Consider the following 26314-nt stretch of genomic DNA (forward strand, 5'->3'; position numbering starts at 1 on the left):
CCAGTTCCAAAGAGAGGTGTTCCCCTGAGAGATTGAAAAAACCTAAATTCTCTCATAAACCCTCTGAGTCCACAAGGAGTGCTGCGTCAACAGAGTCTTCTGCTGTGAGTACAGTCCGCACTAAAGCTGTCTCTTTGGTGTCCTCTCTCACTGTCACCACCTATTCTACGTCCTCTACTTCTTCAAGTACTGTTACCACCTCGGCAATTACTTCTCCTGTGATGTCCGTCATGGTTTCTTCTTCTGAGAAAAAATCATCGAAGAAAAGCTCGTCGTCGACGAGTCTTCCGTCGACGACCAAATCACCATCTACGAAGCGTTCGTCATCGCTTCCGTCGACGCTCTCGTCGACGGCTCCCCCGTCGACGAAGGCTTCCACTATCCAGTCGGCGAAGACCCCGTCGACGAAGACCCCGTCGACGAAGACCCCGTCGACGAGGACCCCGTCGACGGAGAGCCCGTCGACGGAGAGCCCGTCGACGGAGAGCCCGTCGACGGAGAGCCCGTCGACGGAGAGCCCGTCGACGGAGAGCCCGTCGACGGAGAGCCCGTCGACGGAGAGCCCGTCGACGGAGAGCCCGTCAAGGAGAGCCCGTCAAGGAGAGCCCGTCGACGAAGACCCTGTCGACGACAGGCCCGTCGACTACAAACCCGTCGACGAAGGTTTTAGCACCGTCGACGACGAGATCGACGACGAAGAGTCCGTCGACGGATCCGTCTACTAGGACGCCTTCAAACAAGTCCTCGTCCACGATTACAACACCAATGACGATACCGTCGACGACAGTACCGGCAACTCACACATCTGTCTCACTTCTACCATCGACAGCAGCGCTGGCATCTTTGAATGTGCCGTCTACGCATTTATTGCCCACATCTCCGGTAAGGGTACAGTATACCCATTTTCAGATGAAATCATTTCAGAGACAGAGTTACTCTCATTTGTCTCCCCTCTTGCCTTCGCATATTTTGGAAAACTACGTGGAGGCAGATTCTGATAATGAAGGGGATGATGACGATCCTTTTGGAGTGGCCCATCACCCTTCCCAGTTACACATAAAATATCAAGAGGATGAGGATGATGATGAGGTTCATTACTATCAAGAAAATGTAACTACTCCTTATCATCAGGAGCAACAACACACAGAAGACACGACTCATCTTCCATCTTTTCTAATTCAGGATTTGCAGGCCATGCTGGCTGATTATCGTCAGAGGTTTCCATCAACTCTGCCTACTTCAAATCCTGTGCCAGTAGACATGCCAGTAAATCCCCCGCCACATCCTTCGCACTCTCCAAGGCAGGATATTGACCCCGGGACTGGAGGTCAGGATGTTGACGTCTCCTCTCCAGATGAGGATGAAAGAGAGGATGGGGAACTTCCGGATTCCACGCCCACGGAACCATGGAATGATTACATAATTCCTATGCCCTCTCCTAATTTGCCACAACCTTCAGATTCTCCGCCAGAAGACATAGGAGGTTTTCATAACATCATGCACCGGGCAGCTGCTCGATTTGCAATTACAGTTTCGGTTGAGCAGACTGACTGTTTTCTTCATGATTTCAAAGAAGGGTATAGAAGGGTGTCCAGATCTATCCCTATCATTGACTATATTTGGAAAGAAGGGATTGATATTATGAAGACGCCAGCTTCCATCCCGGCGGTTCTTCCAAGAGTCGACAAGAAGTACCGAGCACCACCGGATACTCCTTCATGTTTGATTGGTCATCCGCGTCCTGACTCAGTGATTTCACAAGCGGCTCAACAACGATCCAAAAATCCGGTTGCACCAATTTCAACGCCGGCCAGACAAAGAGGGCAGGAGATTGGATGCGATTGGGAAGAAGTTCTCAGCTAATGCCGCTGCTACTGTCAAGATTGCTAATTCTTTGGCAAATTTAGCACGTTATGACAGACAAATGTGGTCAGATCTGTCGGAGTTCATCAACTTGGTTCCAGATGACCGTGTTGAAGAGGTCAGGAAGGTTGTCATGGAAGGCGAGCGGGCAGCTTCTGAGATTATCGATTGCGCCCTCGATGTATCTAATACAGCCTTTAGACAATTGGCCGGAGCGGCAGTTCTCAGACGGCAGGGATGGCTCAAGGCGACATCTTTCAGACCTGAAGTCCAGACCAAAATACTTGACATGGCCTATAATGGCGAGTTATTGTTTGGCAAGCACATAGATGAAGCTTTGCTTGCGATCAAAACGGATACTGATACGGCCAAATCGCTTGGTACACTACAGTATAAGCGAGGTTTTTTCAGAGGAGCAAGAGGCCGTGGTTTTTCTTCCAGAGGACATTATCAAAATCAGCAAAACCGCCAGTATCAACCTCAGAATAAGCCGTACTACCAACAGTCCTATCGGCAGTCATCGTCAGCGGGTTTCTCTCGTCAAGGAGGGAAACGACGTTCTAACTACCAGGGACGCGATTCAAATAAACGCCAGTGAGTTTTGCCGGACACCATCCTCCCTTCCTTCCCTCCCCGTGGGCGCCAAGATCTCCGCCTTTTATCAACAGTGGCGGAAGATAACTTCAGATCAGTGGGTTCTGGACATAGTCAAACACGGACACACTCTGGAGTTCTTGCAGAAACCTCCAACATCACCGCCCAGGGGTCCCTCCCCTCCTCGTCTTCATTTGTTATACATGGAAGCCATGAAAATGCTACACAAAAATGCGATAGAGAAAGTCCCAACATCCCAGAAAAATCAGGGGTTTTACTCTCGCTTCTTCCTTGTGGAAAAGGTTTCAGGAGAGTGGCGTCCAATTTTGGATCTACGAAACTTAAACAAATATCTGAAAAAGCAAAGTTTCCGCATGGTGACGCTCACGGATGTCCTCAATTGCCTCATGGAAGGCGATTTCATGGCTTCCCTGGATATGGAAGACGCTTACTTCCACATTCCAATTCATCCAAACCACCGCAAGTATCTGAGATTCACAGTGGCTGGTGTCCATTTTCAATTCAAGGTGCTCCCTTTCGGCCTGAAGTCTGCACCAAGAATCTTTACCAAGACTCTAGTCCCAGTTGCAGCTGCGTTGAGGTCACAGGGAATCCAAGTATTCCCGTACCTCGACGATTGGTTAATAAAGAGTCCAACAAAGACTTCAACAAGGCAATCGGTCAAAAGTGCTCTATCAATGTTCTCGAATCTGGGCCTGACCCTCAACGTCAAAAAATCTCAACTTCAACCCAAACAAATTCTGACGTTCCTAGGAGCAGTACTAGACACTTCTCAGTGCAAGGCCTTCTTGACCCAAATTCGTCAGGACAAGATCACAAAGCTGGCAAGTCAAATACGGTCAAAAAAGTCTCTTTCGGTCCGACAGTTTGTTTCCCTGCTAGGGATGTGTTCCTCCGCACTCCATCTAGTTCCACTGGCTCGACTCAGAATGAGGCCTCTCCAAGAGGAATTGCATCGACAGTGGCAGCAGATAGACGGATCTTTCGAGGACCGTATCAAGGTCACGCCCAAGATGAAACAGGCTCTTCTATGGTGGGCGGCAAAGAACAATTTGTCTCCGGGGCTCACTTTTCTTCAGACCCTACCGGAATTTACTCTAACGACAGATGCCTCCATGGAGGGTTGGGGAGGTCATCTCCAAGACCTTCAAGTGCAGGGACGGTGGTCCCATCAGTACAAGCACAAACACATCAACTGCCTCGAGTTGAGGGCCATTTTCCTGTCCTTGCGAGCCTTCCTGCCAAGAATTGCAGGCTCTGCAGTGCTGGTGCGCACGGACAACACCACCAGCATGTTTTACGTAAACAAGCAAGGGGGCACAAAATCTCTAGCCCTGTCTCTTCAAGCGCAGGAAATGTGGGAATGGTTACTCCATCACAAAATTTCCCTCAGAGCGGAGCATGTTCAGGGAATTCAGAATTCTCTGGCCGACGATCTCAGCAGATCGTTCACAGGATGTCACGAGTGGGAACTCGAACAACGCCAAGTGGAAACAATTTTTCAGCTCTGGGGCACACCAACACTGGACCTGTTTGCCACGCAACAGAACAGCAAATGCATATACTTTGCCAGCAGGTTCCACCAGCAAGGATCGAGAGGAAATGCCCTGTTGATGAGGTGGACCGGAATCTTTGCATATGCCTTCCCACCGATTCCTCTCATCCCAAAGGTTCTACAGAAAATGAAGAGAGAGCGTTGCTCTCTAATCCTGATTGCTCCTCGCTGGCCGAGACAGTATTGGTTCCAGGAGCTTCTGATACTCTCCCATCAACCTCCACTGCGCCTCAAGCCGACACTTTCCATGCTGACAAGGGAGGAAGGACAAATACTTCATCCAGATCCTCAGTCGCTGCACTTGCACGCCTGGCTCCTGATTTCTTAGAGTTTAAGGACCTGGAGATTTCTCCAGACTGTAGAGCTGTTCTATCTCAGGCTCGTGCACAGTCTACCATCAGAACCTATCGCTTCAAATGGAAGAGATTCTGTTTATGGTGCGGGGAGCATGACGTCCATCCACTACAGGCTCCTCCAGAGAAGATTCTGCCTTATCTGCTGTCTCTAGCCAGATCAGGTCTCGCTTTTTCTTCTATCAAAGTTCACCTTGCTGCCATATCCAGATTCAGAAAGAGTTACAACAAACCATCTTTGTGCTCTTCCTCTTTAATTAAACAGTTCCTTAAAGGATTATTTCGAGTTTTCCCTCCAGTACGGCCTCCTCCTCCTGAGTGGGATCTCAATATTGTGTTATCTCAATTGCTGAAAAGGCCTTTTGAACCAATCCATAAATCAGAACTTAAATTCTTGACTTGGAAAGTGGCTATTCTGTTAGCCCTCACTTCAGCCTGGAGAGTAAGTGAGATACAAGCGTTCACTATATCAGAACCTTTCCTACATTTTTCAAAAGATTGTGTGACACTTAGAACTCATCCTAAGTTTATTCCCAAAGTTCCGACCCAGTTTCACATCAATCAACGGTGAAACTAAAAACTTTCTTTCCAGACCCCAAGACTCCAGCTGAAAGGATGCTGCATTCCTTGGATGTCCAAAGATGCCTCAAATTCTATTTACAAAAGACAAAAGATTTGCGCAAATCTACCCAACTGTTTGTAGCTTATGGACAAGCTACACGTGGTCAGGCAGTGACGAAGGCAACTATAGCCAGATGGCTTTCCTCTGTCATTGTCTTCTGTCATGAGAAAGCGAACAAGCCCCTGACAAGAACGGTTAAGGCGCATTCCACCAGGATGATGTCAGAGTCTACTGCCCTATTTGCAGGGGTGACCCTGGAAAACATCTGCCGTGCTGCTACATGGAAAAGTGTGCATACTTTTACCAAGCACTATTGCCTGCAGCCGGTGCTACATGAAGATACGTCAGTGGGAGAAGCAGTGTTGCAGCATCTTCTTCCCTGAGGTCAGCCTGTTATGGTTTTTCTTGTTTCTATTGTTACATGTGTGCTAATATACTGTTTTAATGCTCTATATATAGATATATTTTATATGAAGGTATTGTCATGATTTTGCATATGTATTGAAATATGTTATTGCTCTAGTACCTTCCAGGTTGTGTGGGGATATATGGTTTGGATTGTCTCCCACCTTCCTCTACCGACAGTTATGATTATTACTGCTTGCTACTCTGATTCAGGCATGTGAATCTATGAAAGATACCCCAATACTGGATAAGAAAACAAGTTACTTACCTGTAACTACAGTTATCCAGTATTGGTATCTTTCATAGATTCACATGCACCCACCCTCCTCCCCGGCTGGGCAGTTCTTATTATGGATACTACTTCTCACTTGTGCTGGGAAAATCTGAGGAGAACTGCCTGGGCTGGGAAGGTTCTAGAGGGTGAGGTTAGCTGATTGGCTGAGGCTACTTTTTCAGTTCTTTTTACATAATGAGGTAGATAGGCTGCTAAGTTTTGGGCCTAGTTGGGCCTATATTCTTTCTAGCCTACTACTAATGATTTTTAGGCACTGCTATATATATATAATTTACCGTGGGACTCCCGCCTCGACGACGGGGAATGATTCAGGCATGTGAATCTATGAAAGATACCAATACTGGATAACTGTAGTTACAGGTAAGTAACTTGTTTTCTTACTTGTTATATGGGTTGAGGAGGAACACCCAAATAAACCAAAACTCCTTCCCCATGCTCACCGGGAGCTTATATTCAAGTTTCAAAGCCCCTGTTAAGCAATGCCCATCTTGAAAGAGCCAGTCAAAATGGTCTTTAAGCTGCCATTTCTTGTCCCTCAGATCTTCCTTTACTTGGCTAAAGAGGATGCTTTGCATCACTGTCCTTGCACTCCTGTCTCTTTGGCAGAGAGACATATGCTTTTGAGGCAAGGTTTGTACAAGGACAAGGTTTGTACAGGGATTGGGTCGTCTGCCACCAGTATCTTCTAAAGTGGCCAGATAGACTACCACTGGAACAGAAATTGGCATTTTAAGCCAGCTTTCAACTGTATCTTCTATGGTATTCTCAAGGGATTGTTGCAAGCTAACGTTTAGGAAGGTATTGGATCTGCACAATTCTGCTGTTGCAGTTCCGGTGACGCTGGTTCGCGTGACCTTCCTCGAAGGTGCCTGGTGTGTTCCCAAGAACCGAGTCTGTGTGCTGCACTTCTTCAGCAGCTTCGTCCACCTGAACTCTTATCTGGGCTGTGTGTAAATCTCTCACCTTACATCGATGTCAGTGAGGCATTGACTTTGTAGTAGACCGTTGGCCACCAGACCGGAGATTCATAGATCAAGCACCTCTTGTGAGACACATGGGAAACCACCTCCTTCTTCTCGTTTCCTACAGATTGGCAATAACCAACGCCACCATGACCGGCACTGTGCTGAAGATGACCGACAGGAGCCACCGGCAGAAGCTGCAGCTGAAAGCGCTGGACACCGTGCTGTTTGGTCCCCCACTGTGTGAGTAATTCTCCGTTATTTTATTGATAGAATGTTTGTGAAGTAAATTGTGTGAGTAGAAGATTGATCACTTTCAGAAGACTGAGACATTTGCCAGACTGGTATTAAGATGCTACTGTTACCGCTCAATGAGATTCACCACCCTGTACTTGGTATTATTGCAACACAACACTCCACTCATGCCTTTCGAGTTCCAGGTCTGATGGTGGAAATGTAAATCTATTGTAGATGTTGGAGGGGAACTGCTCAATTCCTGCTTGCACTCCACCGTAAATGTCCAGCGTGGCCTACAGACTCAGCCATGGTAGAGTTTTAGGATAACCACTGGCTGTATACAAGAGTCCCATTTAAATGAAGCATAATTAAATATATCTTGGGCAGGTATCCTCAAGATCGAACCCTTTGGACTAATGTTTGACACACAAGCACTCGTCTGATCCTTCTGTACTCCAGTGCCTATCAGTCGCGTCGGGTGCTCAAGAGGGTTAAAAATGTTGTTGGTCCATTGATCTTCGCACTAGAACGTATCAGACTGTGTATCAGACTTTTCTCCTCCACTAAGCTTTCTTCATTGGCTCCCAGTTCAGCTGTGTTGCTTTAAGGATGCTTATTGTGTTCATTCTCATGAGCTCTGGATATATGGTGCCAAATGGCCTGCTTTATTAGCGGTACTGTTATCCCATCTCATTTTGTGAAATGTCCAACTTCGAACACTACTGCAACTTACCGCCACCTGGTGTGATCTCCCACTTTAAAAGGACTGGATTACAATAGTAAATCTTTCCAGTTGAGGAAGGGAAGGTAATAGCCAAAGTCAAACTTTTGGCCCGGTCAAGGCTGGATCAAAAAAAAGTTTTGGGTTATTTGTTTGTTCCTTTTTCAAACTAAGTGTTTTGTACCAAATCGACAAGGCATAGATAGATACTTAACTATTTCAAGTGTAAAATCCTCATTAAAACGTAATACTTTGCTATTCAGCACAAACATGTCAAACGTCTGACATGGATTTGGTACATGGGGTGAAAAAGACTGCTCAGTTAAACCAGTTTGGTGTGTGCTGTGAGCCCGAGAGGCACCTTAGTTTATGGTCTGCGCTACACAAAGACGAGGACATAATTGGAGGGTTCCTTAACTGATGCAGTGTTATTTTTTGATTTGTATCAGATTTCAAAACTGTTTGTACATTGGCTACAACAATGCCTCTTTGAGACCAATACATGTTGAGGGATGATGAACTGTTCTCGGTTTTTAGTAGGAAAAATGCATAGAAGGGAGGATTTAGCATGTTATACACACCTACCAACTTTTCTGCTGTATGTGAGCATTCTTCCCATTATTTTAATTTAGCGGTTTTCACTTTATTTTAAACCTACGCATCGTTAGTGACCTGCAAGCACTGTTTTCAGTAGGACACTGCCCTGCTGTGGGTACTGCTACAATCTCAGTTTTACGCGGATTCTCCAAAGACTGGGGTAGGAGATTGCGAAGGCATTGATCAGAGGTCCCCCCTCAAGCTCTTTCTACTACGTGCAGGGAATTGCTTGAGACATTTACTCCACTGCTTCAGGTTAGTTATTGTTTTCCCATCATTAGTTCTAGTAGCCCGAGCTCTAGAAAGATCTGAAACACCACTTTGCAGATTGGCAGAGCAATCATGTGACACAAACCACCTAGTTGGTGGGTTTCGGCCTCTCCCTTCAGGTTTTTAATTCTATCTGTTCTTCTGTCAGATGAGTTTTTGATGTAAGCATCCTGCAGCTTTTGATGTGTGCTTTTAACCAAAAGCTTCCATGTTTTGATAGCTCATCAAAGGTTGACGGGCATCACCAAGATATCCATGTATGTGGGAAACCTTCAACCAACCACCTCTTTTCCTCTCTCCAAAACTGTTAATGGATATCCTAATGCCTGGAAGCCTCTCTGGCACGTGTAGACTTTTATTTCTTGCAGACTTGAGTAGAAATCTCATGAAAAAGAAAGTAAAGATTTGTTTCACCTGCTGGCTAATCTCCTCTTACTCTAGACTCCATATTGGCCCTGGTGCCAAATTTAGTCCTAAAATGTGGTACTGTACCATGAGCGAGAGACACTTCCTTTAGTTACCTCGATATCCTCTCTACTGATAACAAAGATGCTGTTAATGATGCCAAAAGGGGGTACTATGCTTTGTAGATCCTGGCAAATACCCCATCAAATGTCTGCGCAAGAGTCACAAGCCATGGGTCACACTTACTGAAAGCCGATCACCTTCTCAAAGTAAGGGGCCGTTATCCATTCCTAGACTCTTAGGTCCTGGGCTGGTTTTACCTCTAGACCTGTATGAAGTGTAACAAGTGGCAAAAGCAACGCAGCGATCATTTGATCAAGAAGTCGGTGAGCACCAGGTTTTTCCTTCTCCTAGCTCTGTGTGTTTCCAGTGAGGGCAGATTACCTCCTAGGACTTAACATTCTTCTTCCTCAAAGGATGTCCATGTCCCTGAGGAGGAAACTCATCCAAATTCTTTCCAAGAACTCCTTCTGATCCTGCTAAAGAGAAAAGGGAGTCTGTTTCTTCGTTGAGTGCTTGTCGCTTTTGGCGTTTCTATCCCTCTGGAAGTGTCTAGAGTTCCACAGTGGGGCAGTTGTATACCTCCCAGAGCCTCTGATTTCTATTGGCTCTTCTTTGGATCTGAACAGTTGCCCTAGTCCTTCAAATGCGTCCTAAGGTCTTAATGCACCGCTCTACCACTGCCCAGGAGCAGCTGTTACTTTCCATAATCAGAATTTGTTGCCAATGAGCCTTTATTGTCCATGTTTTCTGCAAACTTTACATGGTGGATCAAAGTTGCTAGAGTTGTGCTGAATTTTACAAGGCTCCTCTGTGCCGGGAGTAGCGGGTGTTTGGGGTTGGAAGGTGGCAGAACTGGGCCTAATAGCGGGGACAGGCACCTCGCAGTAGGCCCTCTGGTTAATACTTCATCACGATGGCCTGGCACAGCTCCTGCTCTTTTCTTTAATCAATCGTCACAATAATTTATCAATGTTGAATCGCTCATGGGATATGCTATGGAGGCCTGGATCCACGTAAATCTGACTAGCAGACCCCCCAGCTTGTACTTATTAAAACTGTGTCCTTAGCATTAGGCCACCCCACAGAGCTCGGTGTGCTGATAAAGTAGAAGCGACCCTCTTACTTAGAATCTCGGAGTCATTTTTCATTACTCAAATAGACATTTGTAGTGCTTCGGAGCGGACTGTGCATGCCTGGCCCTTTTAGAATCTGCAGTAAATAAACTGGAAGCTATTAAGCAAACAGATTGTTATCATTCTGGGAATGTTTCCCAGTGGGCCTGATCACCAGAGAAGTGACTACAGGACTCCGAGCTGCCTCTTCGAGCCTGCATACTGTACACACTCTCATTTAAAGGGAACTCCCACATGAAAACCAAAACTCCTCCCTCTGACATGCACCCCACCGCCCCAGAATGTGTTAACATTAACAAAGGCCCTAGGTAGGAGTGAGAATCTTTTGTAAAATGTGGAAGACCCGAGCCCTTGAGTACAGTGTCCACGGGCCAGGAGGACCAGCCTCCCGCCCGGGTGATGGCACACTAGTGCGAACGCACGCCAGGGTGACGTATTGGGGGTGCAGTGGACAGGCGCCCTTTTCATGCATCCTCTCTCTGCCACCATCTCTTAGGTTATGTCTGGCTTAGTGGAGAAGATCCTGTCGCCCTGCGGACTTGGTGGGAGTATCAATGTTCACTAGCTGTTCCTTAGGACTTCAGGCAGCGTATACCTGTGTCTCAGGGAGAGCAGGTGGTTCGACCTTGTGGGGTCTGTCCTCTTCCTATGTAGGGGAGGTCCTCCCCATCCCATTGCTTTTCTGTCCACTTGGCGATAGGCCCGGCGACATGTGCTATCACTTGAGCAGGACTCAACAACTTGGTGGAGGATTATTAAGAAGCCAGGCTGGTTGACATTTTTAATTATTACCAGATTGGGACTGTTAGACCTGTCAGCCCTTTGGGTGGTCCCTCCCTATTTTTCTCCCCTTTTTGCCTTCCATTTTCTTTTTTTTGTCTACCCTATTTTTTTCGATGTTGACTTTTAAAACCTCCGGGCGTCTTCTCACTGCTAAACAGTGCTGAGGCGCAGGTGTGTCCTATCTAAAATGGTGGCCTATTGAGTATCCAAAATGGTTGCTCTGTCAGGAGTTACCTCAGAGCCATGGCCCATAGGCTAGCATTAGGGGGATCTAGAACCTTCTGGATCCTTCTGGTGACCTGGACCTAGGTTATATAAGTAGCTCACTGGTCGGCCATTTTGTCCACTCTAAGAAACTGACTGGAGTGCAGACTGCTGTGTATATGGAAGAGTGATCCTGACCAGGCTGATGGTTCTGAGGAGCTGCTGCCAGGTGTGGTGAATCTGCCTCCCTACCGGCTGAACTGACCCAGCTGTGAGAAGGATCAGGAGGACCCAGTAACAAAGTGGGGAGTGGTTTATGATCTCTATTCTTCCCTTGAACTTAGAGATCGCCAGGTCACAGAGGGACAACACGTCGCCTCGGTGAAAAGGTGGTGAGTGCAAACCCTGAGGGGACCGGCGTTGCTACTGGCCCTCCTAGCGGAGTGAAGATGGTCTGTGAGGCTCTTAAGAACTCCTCAGGACCCAGTTCCTCAAGACCAAGTTCCTACCTGGGAGAGTAATGGGGATGCCATCGTACTAACAGCTGTCCAAGGAAAGAATCCCTCCGAGATGACTGTCTGTGCAGAGGAAACGCAGGGGTTAAAGAGAAACCTACATTACCCTGGGCGTTAAACAACCTGTTCCCCCACCCCCCCCCCCCCTTTATCGGCCACAGATAGTAAGGGAGAGGAGGGAGGAAGGGGAGAATTCCACCGATACCGTGATCCCTCTGAAGAGTCGACCAGCGAGAGCCTGTGTGTCCTGTGGTACCGCTGGGTCACAGTCAGGCCAAGGCGCCGAACCCGCTCCACATTGAGAGCTAAATGGGGCGGGCCTTGAATTGAAAGCGGACCGCCCCGTTGTTCTCTGCCTGGGCTGGTGGGCGTCGTCAGCTCCACCCATCAGGGAGGAATGAGGGCCGGTGCCGGAATCAGGAAGCGGCCGGCTTGCCAGAGGCGGTGACGCGGTGGAAGGTGCCAGATGTGGGGGTGAGGGAAAAGCTTAACCGGCCTGGGATTCTGGCCGGTAGTTTCCACCATATCTGCCTTCCGTTCCCGGCCCCGAGTGCAGACTAAAGACAGGGCAGGGATTGAAAGGATTGTCGGCTCCTTCTGTTCTAAGAGCCGGTGAGAGCCTCGCGTGAGGTAGAATTGACCCGAGTGTTAAAGAGTTTCCCTTCCGTCAACACTGAGTGGGGAATAATTTGATGAGTTGTATTCAGAGTCGGGGATAGTAAAACACTGGATAGATTGGCCTCGAGTCACTTAGAGGAGAGAAATTGTTGTCACAACCCTTGGAAGTGAGGCCTGGGGTGGTAATCAAACTTGGATTCTCACATGAAATGCGTAACAGGACTGGAGAGGGAATGTGCAGGCAATAGAGAAAATTAAGTAACTCTGGAACACCAAAGTTAATCTCACTGTGGGGTTTTATTAGAAGCTCTAATTGAAACGAACTGAATGGCTGCCTAGTTGGAATACGAAATCTTATTAACAACTCTTTGATATATGTGACAACGTCTTTTGCAAATTTATAGAAATATCTGTGCTTTCTATTTTTGAAATGTGACCTGCTGCTTGATACATTAAAATTGTAAAGTAACTGCTAGAGTTTAAGGATTAAGAGGAACTACCCAGCTCATCTCATCTGTTGGGTACTGAATTGTGAACAAAGGGAATGTGATGTTCGAATGCTTTGATTAATCATACTTGGAAATGTCTATCATGTGAGATTTTCACTGTTAAAAACTGAAGTTGAAATTTAAACTAGAGATAAAGCTTTTCCATATTTTTCTAAAGATGGTGTGGTGTCGTTTTTAAGTGGGAAATACGTTGGGTTACTGTTTAAGTGTAAAGCAAGCACACCACATTGCTTTGGAGTTAGGCCTTATCACTTGTGCCAAGCTACCCTAAGTGGACCGGAGACCCCTGGTCCAACAGGGACCAACAATGAACATAAAGCGAACTGGGAATAAAAGCGAAAAAAAAAAATCATATCAAACTATTTCTCACGCTTTTCAATTAAGCCCATAAATACACGAAGGCTGTAGGGAGAGGAACTTTGGGATTATTAATTGAGCTAGTCCCAGAGGCCTCAGTGACTGGATGCGCGTTGCTTAAACAAACTCAGTTTTCTATAAATATTTAAAGAGCTGTGTAAATTCAAGAGCCCCAACAAATGGTTCTGCTATTAAATGCCTGCTGTAGCACACAATGGCAGCCTTGAAAGTAAGGCTGCGTAATTATTTTTATCCCTGGACAAGGTAAGACTTGCAGAGACGGAAAGCCTGATTGCCCTGATTAAAACGTGAGAAACTCACTTTGGCAGCACCAATATTTCTGGCCTTCAAAACTAGAAGTGAATATGTACACGTAGGTTACGTGTAGACCTTGGGAGTGGACCGAGTGGTGCCAGTTCTTTATTTAGAGGTTCACCACTCTACCTTGTCACAATTCATAGAGGCCCATGACATTCTCCATCAGACGCAGTCAGGTTTTCGCTCTAACCTCAGCACAGAAACAGCATTACTGGAGGTAACGGAGACCATAAAGGGAGTGACTGACCGCGGTGGGAAGGCTATGCTGGTACTATTAGACCTCTCAGCGGCCTTCGACACCGTCCCTCACAACCGGCTCCTTTTAAGACTTCAGGAGATCGGGATTAGAGGGACGGTGTTCAATTGGCTTAAGTCCTTTCTCGCCGAACGTCAACAATTGATCTGGTCACCCCCTTTCTCAGCAACAGTTCCATCTCTTGATGTGGGAGTGCCACAGGGATCTGTCCTTAGCCCCACTTTATTTAATATTTATCTCTCCCCTCTGGCCGAACTAGCAGAGACCTTTGGCGCGCGTATCGTGTCCTATGCGGACGACACGCAGCTGCTATTTACCTGTGACAAGAACACTGATTTCGCGGGTGACTCTATTAAAAGCTGTTTAGAGGCAGTTTTTTCCTGGTTTCAGCTGAACCAGCTTAAATGTAATTCAGACAAGTCTGAAATTATATTTTTTGGCTGCTCTCCTGACACTCAATGGAAATCTTGGTGGCCGGCAGATATGCATCCTCCTTCCTCTCCTACTGCGGTCGCTAAGAATCTGGGCGTCAAATTTGACAATGGTCTTACCTTCAAACCCCAGATCCTTGCTTTGGTCGGCCAATGCTTTGGCCAGCTACGAATACTTAGGAAATTTCTTCCTCTATTGTCTCAGGCTCATAGGAGAATCACTGTTCAAGCAATGATTGGATCCAGGCTTGACTATGCCAATGTGCTCTATTTGGGGCTCCCAGAATACCTCCTATCTCGCTTACAGTCTGTCCAAAACTCCGCTGCAAGGGCCATCTTCGGCTTAAGCCGCAGATCTCATACCTCGCCCCTCCTTGAGGCACTCCACTGGCTTCCGGTAAGGAAACGTATCATCTTCAAGACTTTGACCTTGACCTTCAAGTCCTTACATGGTACCGGTGCAGTTTACCTCAGGAAACATGTTCAGTTCTACCATCCCACAAGATCGCTCCGGTCAGCCACTCAAGCCCTTGCTGTTATTCCACCTGTAAAGCATTCACGCATTGGAGGCCGCTCTTACAGAGCCTGTGCCCCGCAGCTTTGGAACAAGCTCCCCCTCTCGCTGAGGAAAGCTGACAACCTCCTGTCCTTCAGGAAAGGCCTAAAGACCTGGCTTTTCAGCATCTAGTGCGCCTGTTCTACGCTCAACGTCTCTCCACAGATCTACACAGCGCCGGGACACTCTGCCTGAGTAACCGCGCGCTATACAAACCACTTGTTAACATAACATATAACATAACCACTCTGTGTGCATTTAGGCACATTGTTTATGTCCATGGAGTATTTGTCATGGATATTGGACTCATTCATATCATATACGGTTTTACTCTTTGTTCCTTCTGGATGCAACCATTGCATTAGTACCCAAGATTGACGTAGTTATTTAGAGAGCACGCCCTGCTTCTCTATGGGTCATTATTCGTGGCTCCGCCTGAGATTGTCATACTGTGGCACAAACTATGACCACCTGTGCCATAGAATGTCACCATTGTCAACACAACCTATTCAGTTTTGCCTTAGAAGGGGCTATGACATCTTTTGGTCTGTTTTTCATGGGTGTTTCATACTCGAGACGTGATTCGTACCTCCATCTGTTTACTATAGTATCCCACAGAGTACTGGCTTACTCTGACAGCCGGTCCGGCTCCTTTTAATGCTTTTGCACCCTTGCCTACTCGTTTTATATCTGCTTTCTTCACTCTTTTCAAGAACCTCTGTGAAGTGATTGCTGTGGGTAAAAAAAAATTGCAGCCCCTGTTTGCAACCGCTTTGAATTGTATTACCCATTTCCGCTCATTTAAACCGTGTGAAGCCACGTACTATTGAGTTATATGCTAAAGCTTGAGATAGAGAAATAAACAGGTAATATTGACCAAGTCCACTTTGCACCGGCACCCGGGAAGGTTTCGTACCTGGGCATCTCGGACTCTTGATCCATAGACTGGGGGCGCTTTTCTGTTCTCTGGGCCCATTTTGCTTCCACTCCACGTCACAGTGAATGGATTGTCCCTCCTTCACCATCAATGGCTCCTAACCAGTGCAGTGGATGCTGCCCTCAGTTTCCTACAGTGGTTCCCATGTATAGTTCTTGCCAATTGTCTATGCACATGCCCTTTGTGTTCCCCAGTGTTACTCCTGCATCTTCAGTACTTTTGTGCCGAGGGATGTGTCCCATCCCTCTCTAAATCTATTTATTGGGCTTAATGCACACACATCACAGCCACTACTAATGTAGGCTTCAAGAAATTCAGGATGTTCTAGGTGGTATTAACTATATGTGTACAAAATGTGCCTAATTTCATTTTGCATAATTACCCAGAGTTTAGAAGAATTAAAATCCCGCAAGTCTACGTGAAATCAAAATCAGCACCTCAAAATGCTTTTGTGCAAAATGCGGCCCTGCGTCCATTTGAACACAATGATACCTTTCGCTCGCAAAAAAATAAATAGATCCTAAATGCAAGTGCTGTGAACAGCTGCTGCTCTGGATGTTCACATTGTGTCCGCGGTAGGATGTTTGCACGGATAGACTTTAATTAATCAACCAGGCGCAATAGCACCATTTCTGGAACTTCTTGTAACGAGCATATTGTGAAATGCCGAAAGGTACACAAGAGCACCCAGGCCTAGTATGTCCATGCAGTTTCCTATCTCAGGGGGTTCTACTAGGATATCATGTTTTAAATATGGCCCTACTAAAATTAGGTCAACAGAATATCAGCTACCTCAGTATCGTAACAAAGTATTTATAGCAAAATGTAGGAGTACCATTTTTAACTTGAATATATATAATCTAATCTATCACTAAAAGAATCACAAATATAAAACAGAGTTGTGATTCTGGCTCAAGCGCGGTAAACCTGCTGTTTATGCGCACAATAACGCCTCAAATATATCAAAATATTTGGTAGTTATATACTCTTCTACAATATATATATGTGTGTGTGTGTGTGTGTGAACGGACAACATTATTTGTGGATTGTAATCCCACTTTGCTTTACACAAGTGATTAATATTTTCAATGTGTTTTATAGCAAAGCTGTTATTTCTACTTCTGTATACAATTGACTTTTTCTTATGGAAAGGCATTGACTGTTTGAGATTTTTGGCACTCGACAATAAACCACCATTTGCCATGGATTCTACAAACCCCTCGGGCCTCGGCAGGGTTGTCGTGGACACAGGTTGATCACCTTCCTCTCTTGGGGGTTCCCAGCCTCCCCAACCCCTGGAAGGGCCGCCAGATGCAGTGTGAGAATGTTTATTAAAGTTAGTGCATGGCTGAGGCGTGACGACATGTTTGTGGGATGTCAGCGTCTGGATACCCTCACGGGCAACAAGAAGGCTCTACAAATCTACTGATTGATGTCTCGGTTTCTTCTGTTAAACCTCTCATCCCAAATAACAGAGGGCGTGTCCTCAGATTGTATTGTAATTGCATATATATCGCTTACTACCCCTGACAAGTCGTTGAAGCGCTTTTGCGGCAAGTAGCACGCTACTCCGGGACCCATAGAGGATTAGTGTTGAATTAGTATAGTGAAACATGCAAGTACATTTTAAGTGTTGGATAGGTTACTCAGTTATTTAGATTTGGAATGATAGCAGAAGGATAGAGGAGCGCTTTTTGATGCACGCTATTCAGGAAGACATAAAGGATTAGTGGTGAATTAATATGGTGAAATATAAAGTAATTTCAATGGTGGATATTAGTCTGTTACTTGGAGTGAGAAGGATAGCGGAGAGATAAAAGGGGAAGAAAGGTTTGCATTCATATAGCACTTGTTACCCCTTATGGGTGTTGAAGCGCTTTTCTGGCGAGTAGCACGCCACTCCGGAACCCATAAATGATTAGTGTTGAAAATTAGTATAGTAAAATATGAAGTAATTTGAGTAGTGGATATGTTGTTCAGTTATTTGGGTCGAGAAGGGTAGGTGGCGAGATTAAATAGGGAAAGAGGTTTGTATTTATATAGCGCTTGCTACCCCTGATGGTGTTTTGAAACGCAAGTAGCACGCTACTCTGAAACCCATCCGGATTAGTGTTGAATTAGTACGGTGAAACATGAGTAATTTTAGTGGTGGATATTGTAGTATCTTGGTATTCTCTATGCTATCCCTCTCTACCTCTATTGGAATGTTCATGTGATGCATCTATCAGAATGTTGGTGATCTGCCTGACAGATTACAGTTGGCTGGGCTGAGCACCATGTTGGATGCTCCTGGTGGGGTCTCTCTACATAACTTGGAATAAAGCATCTCTGAATTACATCATCTCTTGTGGTCATTTCATCATTACATATTGGCGACAATCTTAAGAAAGAACCTACTTTTGTCAAGTCAAGTGGGACTTCAAACTACAAGATATTGAGAAAGAAATCTACAAATTATGAAAGGACCTCCTGCAACAAGAAAAGCTACCCCAACTGCCAGCATGACCCCACCAGTGACCTACAACCGGTCGCCCACAGCAGTCTGGCAGTTGTCCTCTGTACCTGTGAGTCTACAAATTTTAAGTTGGAGCTGTGCCTTGACTCTGGGTAAGCCTGTTTGTCGTGACTTTGGGACTCGCGCTGTAACCAGAATAGTTTCTGCTCCTGGCTCATCTTGTGTTATGCCTTTACATGAGAGTAGGCATTGTCTTTATTCATCTACGCTGTTTGGGGAAGAATTCTGCCTAACCTAGTATGGTTATATGTCCAGCAGTGACTTTTATCGATTGAAAATTTGTTCTTTTTAAAGTTTTTCTTTGCCCAGAGGATTTGAACTTGTCTGCTGCTTCTACAGAGTACCTTCCATTTTTTTTCTTCTTTTTCAAAAGCACAAAGCACCGTGTGTTTTCTCTGCAGTCTCACAAAGGATCATTCCTGCTGCTTTTACTAGACCACACGATGTCTAAATTGCGCAGTAAAGAATTTCTTTTGACTTTTTACAAACGTGTGACTGAGAGCAGTTTAAATCATCATGGCATACCAGAGTTTAAAGGCAGTTGTGGTGATACTATTATATGTTCATTATTTTTTTAATCGTTTTTGAGAGAAAAACAAGCCTAAGTAGCTATCATCAGTTCAACTGTCAGTTTCCTCATTTAAAAATGCAGCACGTGTGTGCACGCGCTCTCACCTGCTTTCTTCTACGGAGCTCCTGTGACGTCCCTCTTCTCTGCCAGATTCTCCGATGTCGTTTGCTGTGGGGACGCGCCGTGAGCCACCCTGCTGTGCGTCACTGTACGTGCCGCCACGTTGTTTTGGGAGTCCTTGCATCACGTCTGTATTCAGCGCCATTTTCGTGGTCTGCCTCAACGTCATTTGGAGTTTGTTTCATGCAATTTAGGCTCCCTTTCTCAGTCGTCATGTCAATGCGATGCAGCTGACAGGGAGGTACATGACGTGACATTTACCCTCTCCCTCAATGAAGCGCTATGACTAATCTAAGGTACTGTGCCCTTTCTTAATGAAATTGACGGAGTCTTACGGAGCGCTGTCATAAATCAAAGGTACTTTTGCCGGAGCATTTTGTTTTCTTCACTCCTTCTGGAAAATGAGAAGCCAAACCTCTGTGACTTTTTTTGTTTTCAAGTTGCCGTTCACTAGTAACAGTTCTTTCATGCATTTGTTTTAGCTTATTCATTGTATTGAGGTTATTTTGCTTGGGGGCAAGGATCGAGCTCCGGCGTAAAAAACATATCTGAGTGCTATTGTGTGTTCTTTTTCACTCTTGTGCTGCACTTCTTCATGTATTTATTTGCTTTTACATTGAAGGGTAGTGCAGTGCTTGCATATTTGTTAATGCTGTGCTTACATGTCCAAGAATAGCACTTTGTAGGCGCAGGGCGGCAGGAGGTGTGCTTCGTTTTTCCTGTGTAGTGATTTTCCTTCTCACAGGCCACATATTCTATGGGTACTTTGTTGTGTACTATAAAGTCTTGTTTCATTCATTTACTGTGGGTTTTAGTCCCACCTGCTTAAATTTCTTTGTTTTTGCAGGGGGTTTCAGTCCCACCTGTGTATTTTAAATGTTTGTGATGGGTCCTAGTCCCATTTACTTGCAGTGGGTTTTAGTCCCATCTGTTTAATTTAAATGTCTTTTGCGGTGGGTCCCAGTCCCATTTGCTTACTGTGGGTTTCAGTCCTACCTGTTTAATTTGCTATGGGTTCCAGTCCCATTTGTTTGCTGTGGGTTTTAGTCCCATTTGCTTATTTTCTAATGTTTTTGCGATGGGTTCATGTCCCATTTGCTTGCAGTGGGCTTTAGTCCTACTTGCGCAATTTCTGTGTACTTGCGATGGGTTACAGAAGTCCCATTTGCTTGCAGTGGGTTTTAGTCCCACTTGCGCTATTTCTGTGTATTTGTGATGGGTTACAGTCCCATTTTACTGTAGTGGGTTTTAGTCCCACCTGGCACCACATCAGTGTTTTGTGCCCTGTTGGGTGTGTGTATTTTTGTCTCCTTCAGAGGAGTTTTGCTAGGGTTATAGTCCTATAGCATTATTGTGTTTTTATTCACATTTAGGTTTTAAAAGTTTTACATCCACATATTTAGCTTATGTTTCTCTATTTATGTGCTTTTATGCTTTCTATGCTAAGTATGTTTAGATTTGACGTATTTTTATTGCAACTTCTTGCACTGTTATCTCTTGTGTTACGTAATTGTATTTTGCTTAGAGGTAATAGTGTTTAGATGAGGTTTCACCTCTACTCTTCCTCATCTTTCTTGTTCTTGAAATGAAGGTTTCTTTTGTTCTGTCTTTTCTTATTGCTTTCTATCATTTTCTTCCTTTTAAAGTTCTATAAGAAGAGAGGATGGTTTATATGGTGTAAGAAGGGTGGATGGTTTATACGTTATTTCCATTCTTTTCTCTTGTTCTCTTTTTAAGGGTGTTTCCTCTTTACTGTTCTTTTTTCCGCTTTTGCTCAATTTACTTGCTTTCATTTTCTCCTGTTCTCCGTTGCTGTTTTTAGCTTTTTGTTTTCTGTTTAAGGAGAGAGGATAATGTAGTATTTTGGTATTCTCTATGCTATCCCTCTCTACCTCTATTGGAATGTTCTAGTAATGCATCTATCAGAATGTTGGTGATCTGCCTGACAGATTACAGTTGGCTGGGCTGAGCACCATGTTGGATGCTCCTGGTGGGGTCTCGCTACATAACTTGGAATAAAGCATCTCTGAATTACATCATCTCTTGTGGACATTTCATCATTACAGATATGTTAGTCAGTTGTTTGGATTGAGAAGGGTTGGGGAGGGGTAGAAATGGAAAAAGGTTTGCATTTATATAGCACTTGTAACCCTGATGGGTGTTGACTCTTTATTGGCAAGTAGCACGCTACTCTGGAACCCAGTAAAGAATTAGTGGTGAATTAGTATAGTTGAATATGGAATTTGAGAAGTGAACATGTTAGTCTGTTAATTTTGATTAAAAGGATAGTGGAGGGATAAAAGAGCCACAGATTTTATTTATTTATTTTTTATTTTTTAGGTCTTAGCTGTAGGAGTAGGCTTTTGGATGAGTAAAAGGAGTTTTGGAGGGGAGAAGTCAGAGGGAAGAGTTTAGAAAGGTTTGTTTTAGGGGATGGGGATAGTAAAAAGAGGTGTCAGATGATGCAAGGAGGGGTAGAGTAGGAGAGAGTCTAGAAAGGGTAGCGTGAGATGACAGCTGATGGATTTATGCCACTGTGTACATGTATTTCCGGTTCAAACTGTATTTGTTTCCGTAGCTTCAAACTCACCTTCTTTCAAGGCACAGTAACTGGGGGATGGGGGGGTCTGCAATGTTGTTACAGAAAATATGCGGCAATCATAAAATGGTGCTTCTATAGGGTGGATGCTGTTTCAAACAGGGACTATAGTGGGCAGCATGAGTGTGCTACAGGAGTTTACAAGCCATCACACACTAATAGGTATTGAGGATGCAGGAGAGTTCAGGCCATCCCCCAGTTGTAAGTGTCGAAGTACAGGAGAGTCCAGGCCATCCCCCAGTTGTAAGTGTCACGGTACAGGAGAGTCCAGGCCATCCCCCAGTTGTAGGTGTCACGGTACCGGAGAATCCAGGCCATCCTCCAGTTGTAAGTGTCACGGTACCGGAGAGTCCAGGCCATCCTGCTGTGAAATTCCTAAGGCTACTTCATAGACAATTTAAAGAAATTTATATTAATAAAGGAAGTGACACTATGGATACAAAAATTATAAAATTATTTGTTCCGATATATATTTTTTGTAAGACATTTTTTTATATCCTATAAATAAAAAAACAGAAGCTGTACACCAAACTAACTACACTCATTCATCCATACACTCATACTTTGTACTAAAGTTATTATTTGTGTGTATATATAGTACAATATCAGCATCCTAAACAGATTTGATGTCTAATACACATAATGGATGATTGGAACAATAGAATCTCATGGATCTCTATAATTGAAGGGTGGTTTCCAAGATGTCTCAATGCGCGTTTCGGCAGAGAACTGCCTTCCTCAGGATAGCCACCTCCAATGTACTTCTGTAAAAACAAGATACATCTTATCTAAGTGTCAGTACTCTAAAATTAATACTAAAAATACAATATTATCAGAATATTATTAAAAATTACTGCCTCCACATAGATGAGCCGACCACCATAAAAGATAAGAGAGATGAGATAAGAAAGACAAACAGGAAATAAGAATTAAGAATACGTATACATAAATGATCTTCTTGTGCCCATAAGTGCATGAAAAGTGAATAAGAAAAAAAACCTATAAAAAGAGCTATAAAAAGAGAAAGTGGTATGTGTACAAATAAGTATACCAACATCCACAGGTGACTTAGTTTCATGCTGAACCTAGATGTGAGGAAATCCCCAAACCAGTAGTAGGCTACAAATAGATAGCCAAAATGGCAAAAAAAGACTATGAGATGGACTATTTTACCGAAATCAAAGATGACCGAATAATCTAACCAAATAAGACACGAAATGCACTGGATGGCAGTTCTTGAATATAGTGTCCTAATCGGAATAGATAATGTTATGAATACTATATAGAATGTAAAAAGATAATGCAACAGTCAATAAATTGAGAATAGCTGGCAGAACACTGTCTATCAAGTCATAATCAGCCGCCCACGATAAAAGGGACCACAGGTAATAATGGCAACTGACAAGCCTGACATGCTAATGAGGCTGAATAGTACCAAAGCAGGAAATGCGGTGTAAGTAGATTGAAAAGGACAAAGGGATCTAAAAGGATCACACGATTAACACGAGATCATGTAACATAGCGGTGCCAGCTTACCCCTAAAGTTTGCATCCAACGATATAAAATACTCAGGGCAGATCCCACAGGTATACATGATACTGCGAGCATCTATTAGTAAATGAGAAACCGGCAAAAGTAAGAAACCATGGTTAAAAGAAGTGGGACGAAAAAGAGAATAAAACCCAAGGATTAATATCTCTAGAGTATTGTGTAGAGATGCTAGTGATGGGTCCCAAAGGTATATATGGCTTAGCGGGTATGGATTCTAGTGAAACACAGTGGACCGACATGCGTCAGGGAGGTATGTTAACAAATAAATATCAAGCGCCTGGACACAATGGTATTTATCTTAGAAGCAGATGCAACGGGGATTGTGGTTAAGCCAGTAATCACTATTAACACATGGATTTGGAGTAAAATGGAGTCATGATAATTCTGTAGACGGAGAAAAATATGGCAAGACGAAACTATAAGTTACTAGAATAAGGTTGAATGACTGGCACTGAAAGGCAGGAGCACCAATGAATAATTACCTCAAAATGGATGTGAAGGGTTCACTGGATGAGGGGTAATAAAAACGACATGAGGAAATCTGTGAAGGAAGCAGGGACAAACACCGAATGACTGGGACGAAGTCCCAAAACACATACACATGTGGGAAAATGCACTCTAAATTAAAATTTTGGACTATTATCTAGCGCAAATACCGCAATGGGAACCAATCTACACGAGGATACTCGCGAGGTGTATAAGATGACATAGCATGGGAACTTTTTCCGGACTTTCAAGCTGTCACTGGGGTGCTTGGGTGGAGAGTTGCTGCCCGTTTCCTTCCATCAGCTGGGGTTGCCACCTGCCTCCCGCTGCCCACTCCCACTTCCACCTGGGGAAGCGCAGACAGCCGTGCAGAGTGCAGGTCAGAGGACTGCAATCCCCAGCAGCCCACGGAGCCCACGGGAACCACGTGACAAGAACACAGCGCCAGGAGGCGCATAAAATTACTGTCAGTCCTCCCTCGCGGAACGCGAACGGGACGCCGGGCTAAGCCCGGGCAAAGGGCGGGCCCTCTGTGGCCCGAGAAGGACGGGACGGGCCACCCCCCTTGGTTCTGCGACTAGAGGAGGTACTTATTCATTGACTCCATTTGGACAGTGTATTTTCTCTAGAAAGCCATTATCACCGTTTCCATATTACCTTACTGAACTATGTCACACAAGGGGACCAACAAGAAAAATCCTCCTATACGCGTACCAGGCCAGGGGATCTTAAATTTTACCGTGACCAGAAAAATACCGTCCACTTCCAGCGAAGATGCAAATGAGCCGCGCCAATCGTTACTAACTACACAATCTCCCCCAGTGTTCTCTGATAGTTCGCTGAATTTTTGTGAGGAAATAAACGCCTTATGTGGAACTAAGTACGCCCCAGTGGCATCCCCATTCCTCGTACAAAGTCACAGGACTATTATTCCAATTAGCAAACCCTGTGACTTAATCTCACCATCTCTAATAGACAATACCCAAGGTACCGCTTCATCTCAGGGCCCAAATACTAAAAGGAAACATGACGGGACTAATGAGAGTGGGAATCATCCTAAAACATCTAAATTGTGTGCTGGTCCTACATCACCAGTCACTAACCCCCCCTTAATTACAGCAGAGACTAGAAAATATGAAGACCAAGTACTCCCTTGGTCTCCCTATTCCCCTTTACTGTCTCAGCTAGAGGTATTGTTAAATTCTATCGTTCTGCCATTGGTAGAAAAAGTCAATGCTCTGGGTGATAGACTAACAACCATTGAGAAAATCATTCAAGCTAATTCTTCATCACTCACTAAAGATCCATCTAACGGGGGAAGAGCCTCACTGGCTACAACTATAACAAATGAGATAATCATTAAAGCCAATTCTCTGTCCACTTCCAAGAAGGTAATACCAAATGGTTCTGACTTACTTATTGCCCCCAATGCTCCTTTGTCTACTAACTTAAGTAAACATGCCAAAACTTGCCAACAGCCTCCTAATAAAAACTGCTATAACTGTCCCTAAATCTAGGTTTACTAAGCATACGGCTGCTAGAGTGGATCCAGATAGAGTACCATATATACACTTACCCCCAGAAGCTGCCCCATTTGTTCTTGTTCTTTCGGGAATACCGGCACCCTCCCACAGGAAACCCGAAACTCGTCAGGAGCTTTTAAATAAGGTCATATTTTGGCTATCTAAAAATAGACCACTTGCGCCCAATCACGACGGTGGAATCCTGTGTGTCAGAAGGGTGGGCTGGCTGGGTTCTTTAACCAAAGACATTAGTGGAGATCTGGTCCTTGTGAAATTTAGAAATAGGAACATTGTCCCTTATCTACGATCCAACCCGCCCCAAATAGGAGACGGTCCGATATCTGTATGGGACTTACATGATTTCTACCCAAGGTTCCCCATATACCCTGTCAATAAGGTTAAAGGCGGACTATACCCATCTGTTGGGAAGGGGTCCCCATTTTAAAATGACTGAAATCATTACGAACTATTAATTATTCGATTGAATCATTCTAACTGATTTAATACTTTTTAATCTAATTGTTATGTATGTTTGTATAGATATATTTTGTATGAATTGCTTTTATGATTTTTAACATGTGAAAATCGAATAAAGCGTTGAAATTGAATTGACATAGCATGGGGCCGTACTTTAACCGATACCACAAAGACTTGTGGACTATGCGTATGTCTGAATAAGCCATGGCACCGGAGAGTCCAAGCCATCCCCCAGTTGTAAGTGTCATGGTACCGGAGACTCCAGGCCATCCCCCAGTTGTAAGTGTCACGGTACCAGAGAGTCCAAGCCATCCCCCAGTTGTAAGTGTTGTGGTACCGGAGACTCCAGGCCATCCCCCAGTTGTAAGTGTCATGGTACCGGAGACTCCAGGCCATCCCCCAGTTGTAAGTGTCATGGTACCGGAGACTCCAGGCCATCCCCCAGTTGTAAGTGTCATGGTACCAGAGAGTCCAAGCCATCCCCCAGTTGTAAGTGTTGCGGTACCGGAGACTCCAGGCCATCCCCCAGTTGTAAGTGTCATGGTACTGGAGAGTCCAGGCCATCCCCCAGTTGTAAGTGTCGCGGTACCGGAGAGTCCAGGCCATCCCCCAGTTGTAAGTGTCGCGGTACCGGAGAGTCCAGGCCATCCCCCAGTTGTAAGTGTCGCGGTACCGGAGAGTCCAGGCCATCACCCAGTTGTAAGTGTCACGGTACCGGAGAGTCCAGGCCTTCCCCAGTTGTAAGTGTCGCGGGACAGGAGTGTATAAGGCAATGCCCAGTTGAAGGTTTTGAGGTTACAAGAGACTCAAAGTCCTCACCCAATTGTAAGCATAGAGGCTACAGGAGGTTCCTAGCCATCACACAGTTGTGTAGGCATGGAGGCCACAGGAG

At 45.0% G+C, this 26314-nt stretch overlaps 1 protein-coding gene across 2 annotated transcripts in view; it reads left to right on the plus strand.

Annotated features, from left to right (window-relative positions):
* LOC147663269 (stromal interaction molecule 1-like) overlaps positions 1–26314 on the plus strand; it is a 515456-nt gene that overhangs the window by 350648 nt on the left and 138494 nt on the right. For both annotated transcript variants that reach the window (XM_086950573.1, XM_086950572.1), the window contains one exon: positions 6798–6913. In XM_086950573.1, the coding sequence (XP_086806699.1) occupies positions 6798–6913 (116 nt within the window). The remainder of the gene's footprint in view (positions 1–6797; positions 6914–26314) is intronic.

Source organism: Lissotriton vulgaris, unplaced genomic scaffold (assembly GCF_964263255.1).
Source record: "Lissotriton vulgaris unplaced genomic scaffold, aLisVul1.2 SCAFFOLD_315, whole genome shotgun sequence".
In the NCBI taxonomy this organism is placed as follows: Eukaryota; Metazoa; Chordata; class Amphibia; order Caudata; family Salamandridae; genus Lissotriton; species Lissotriton vulgaris.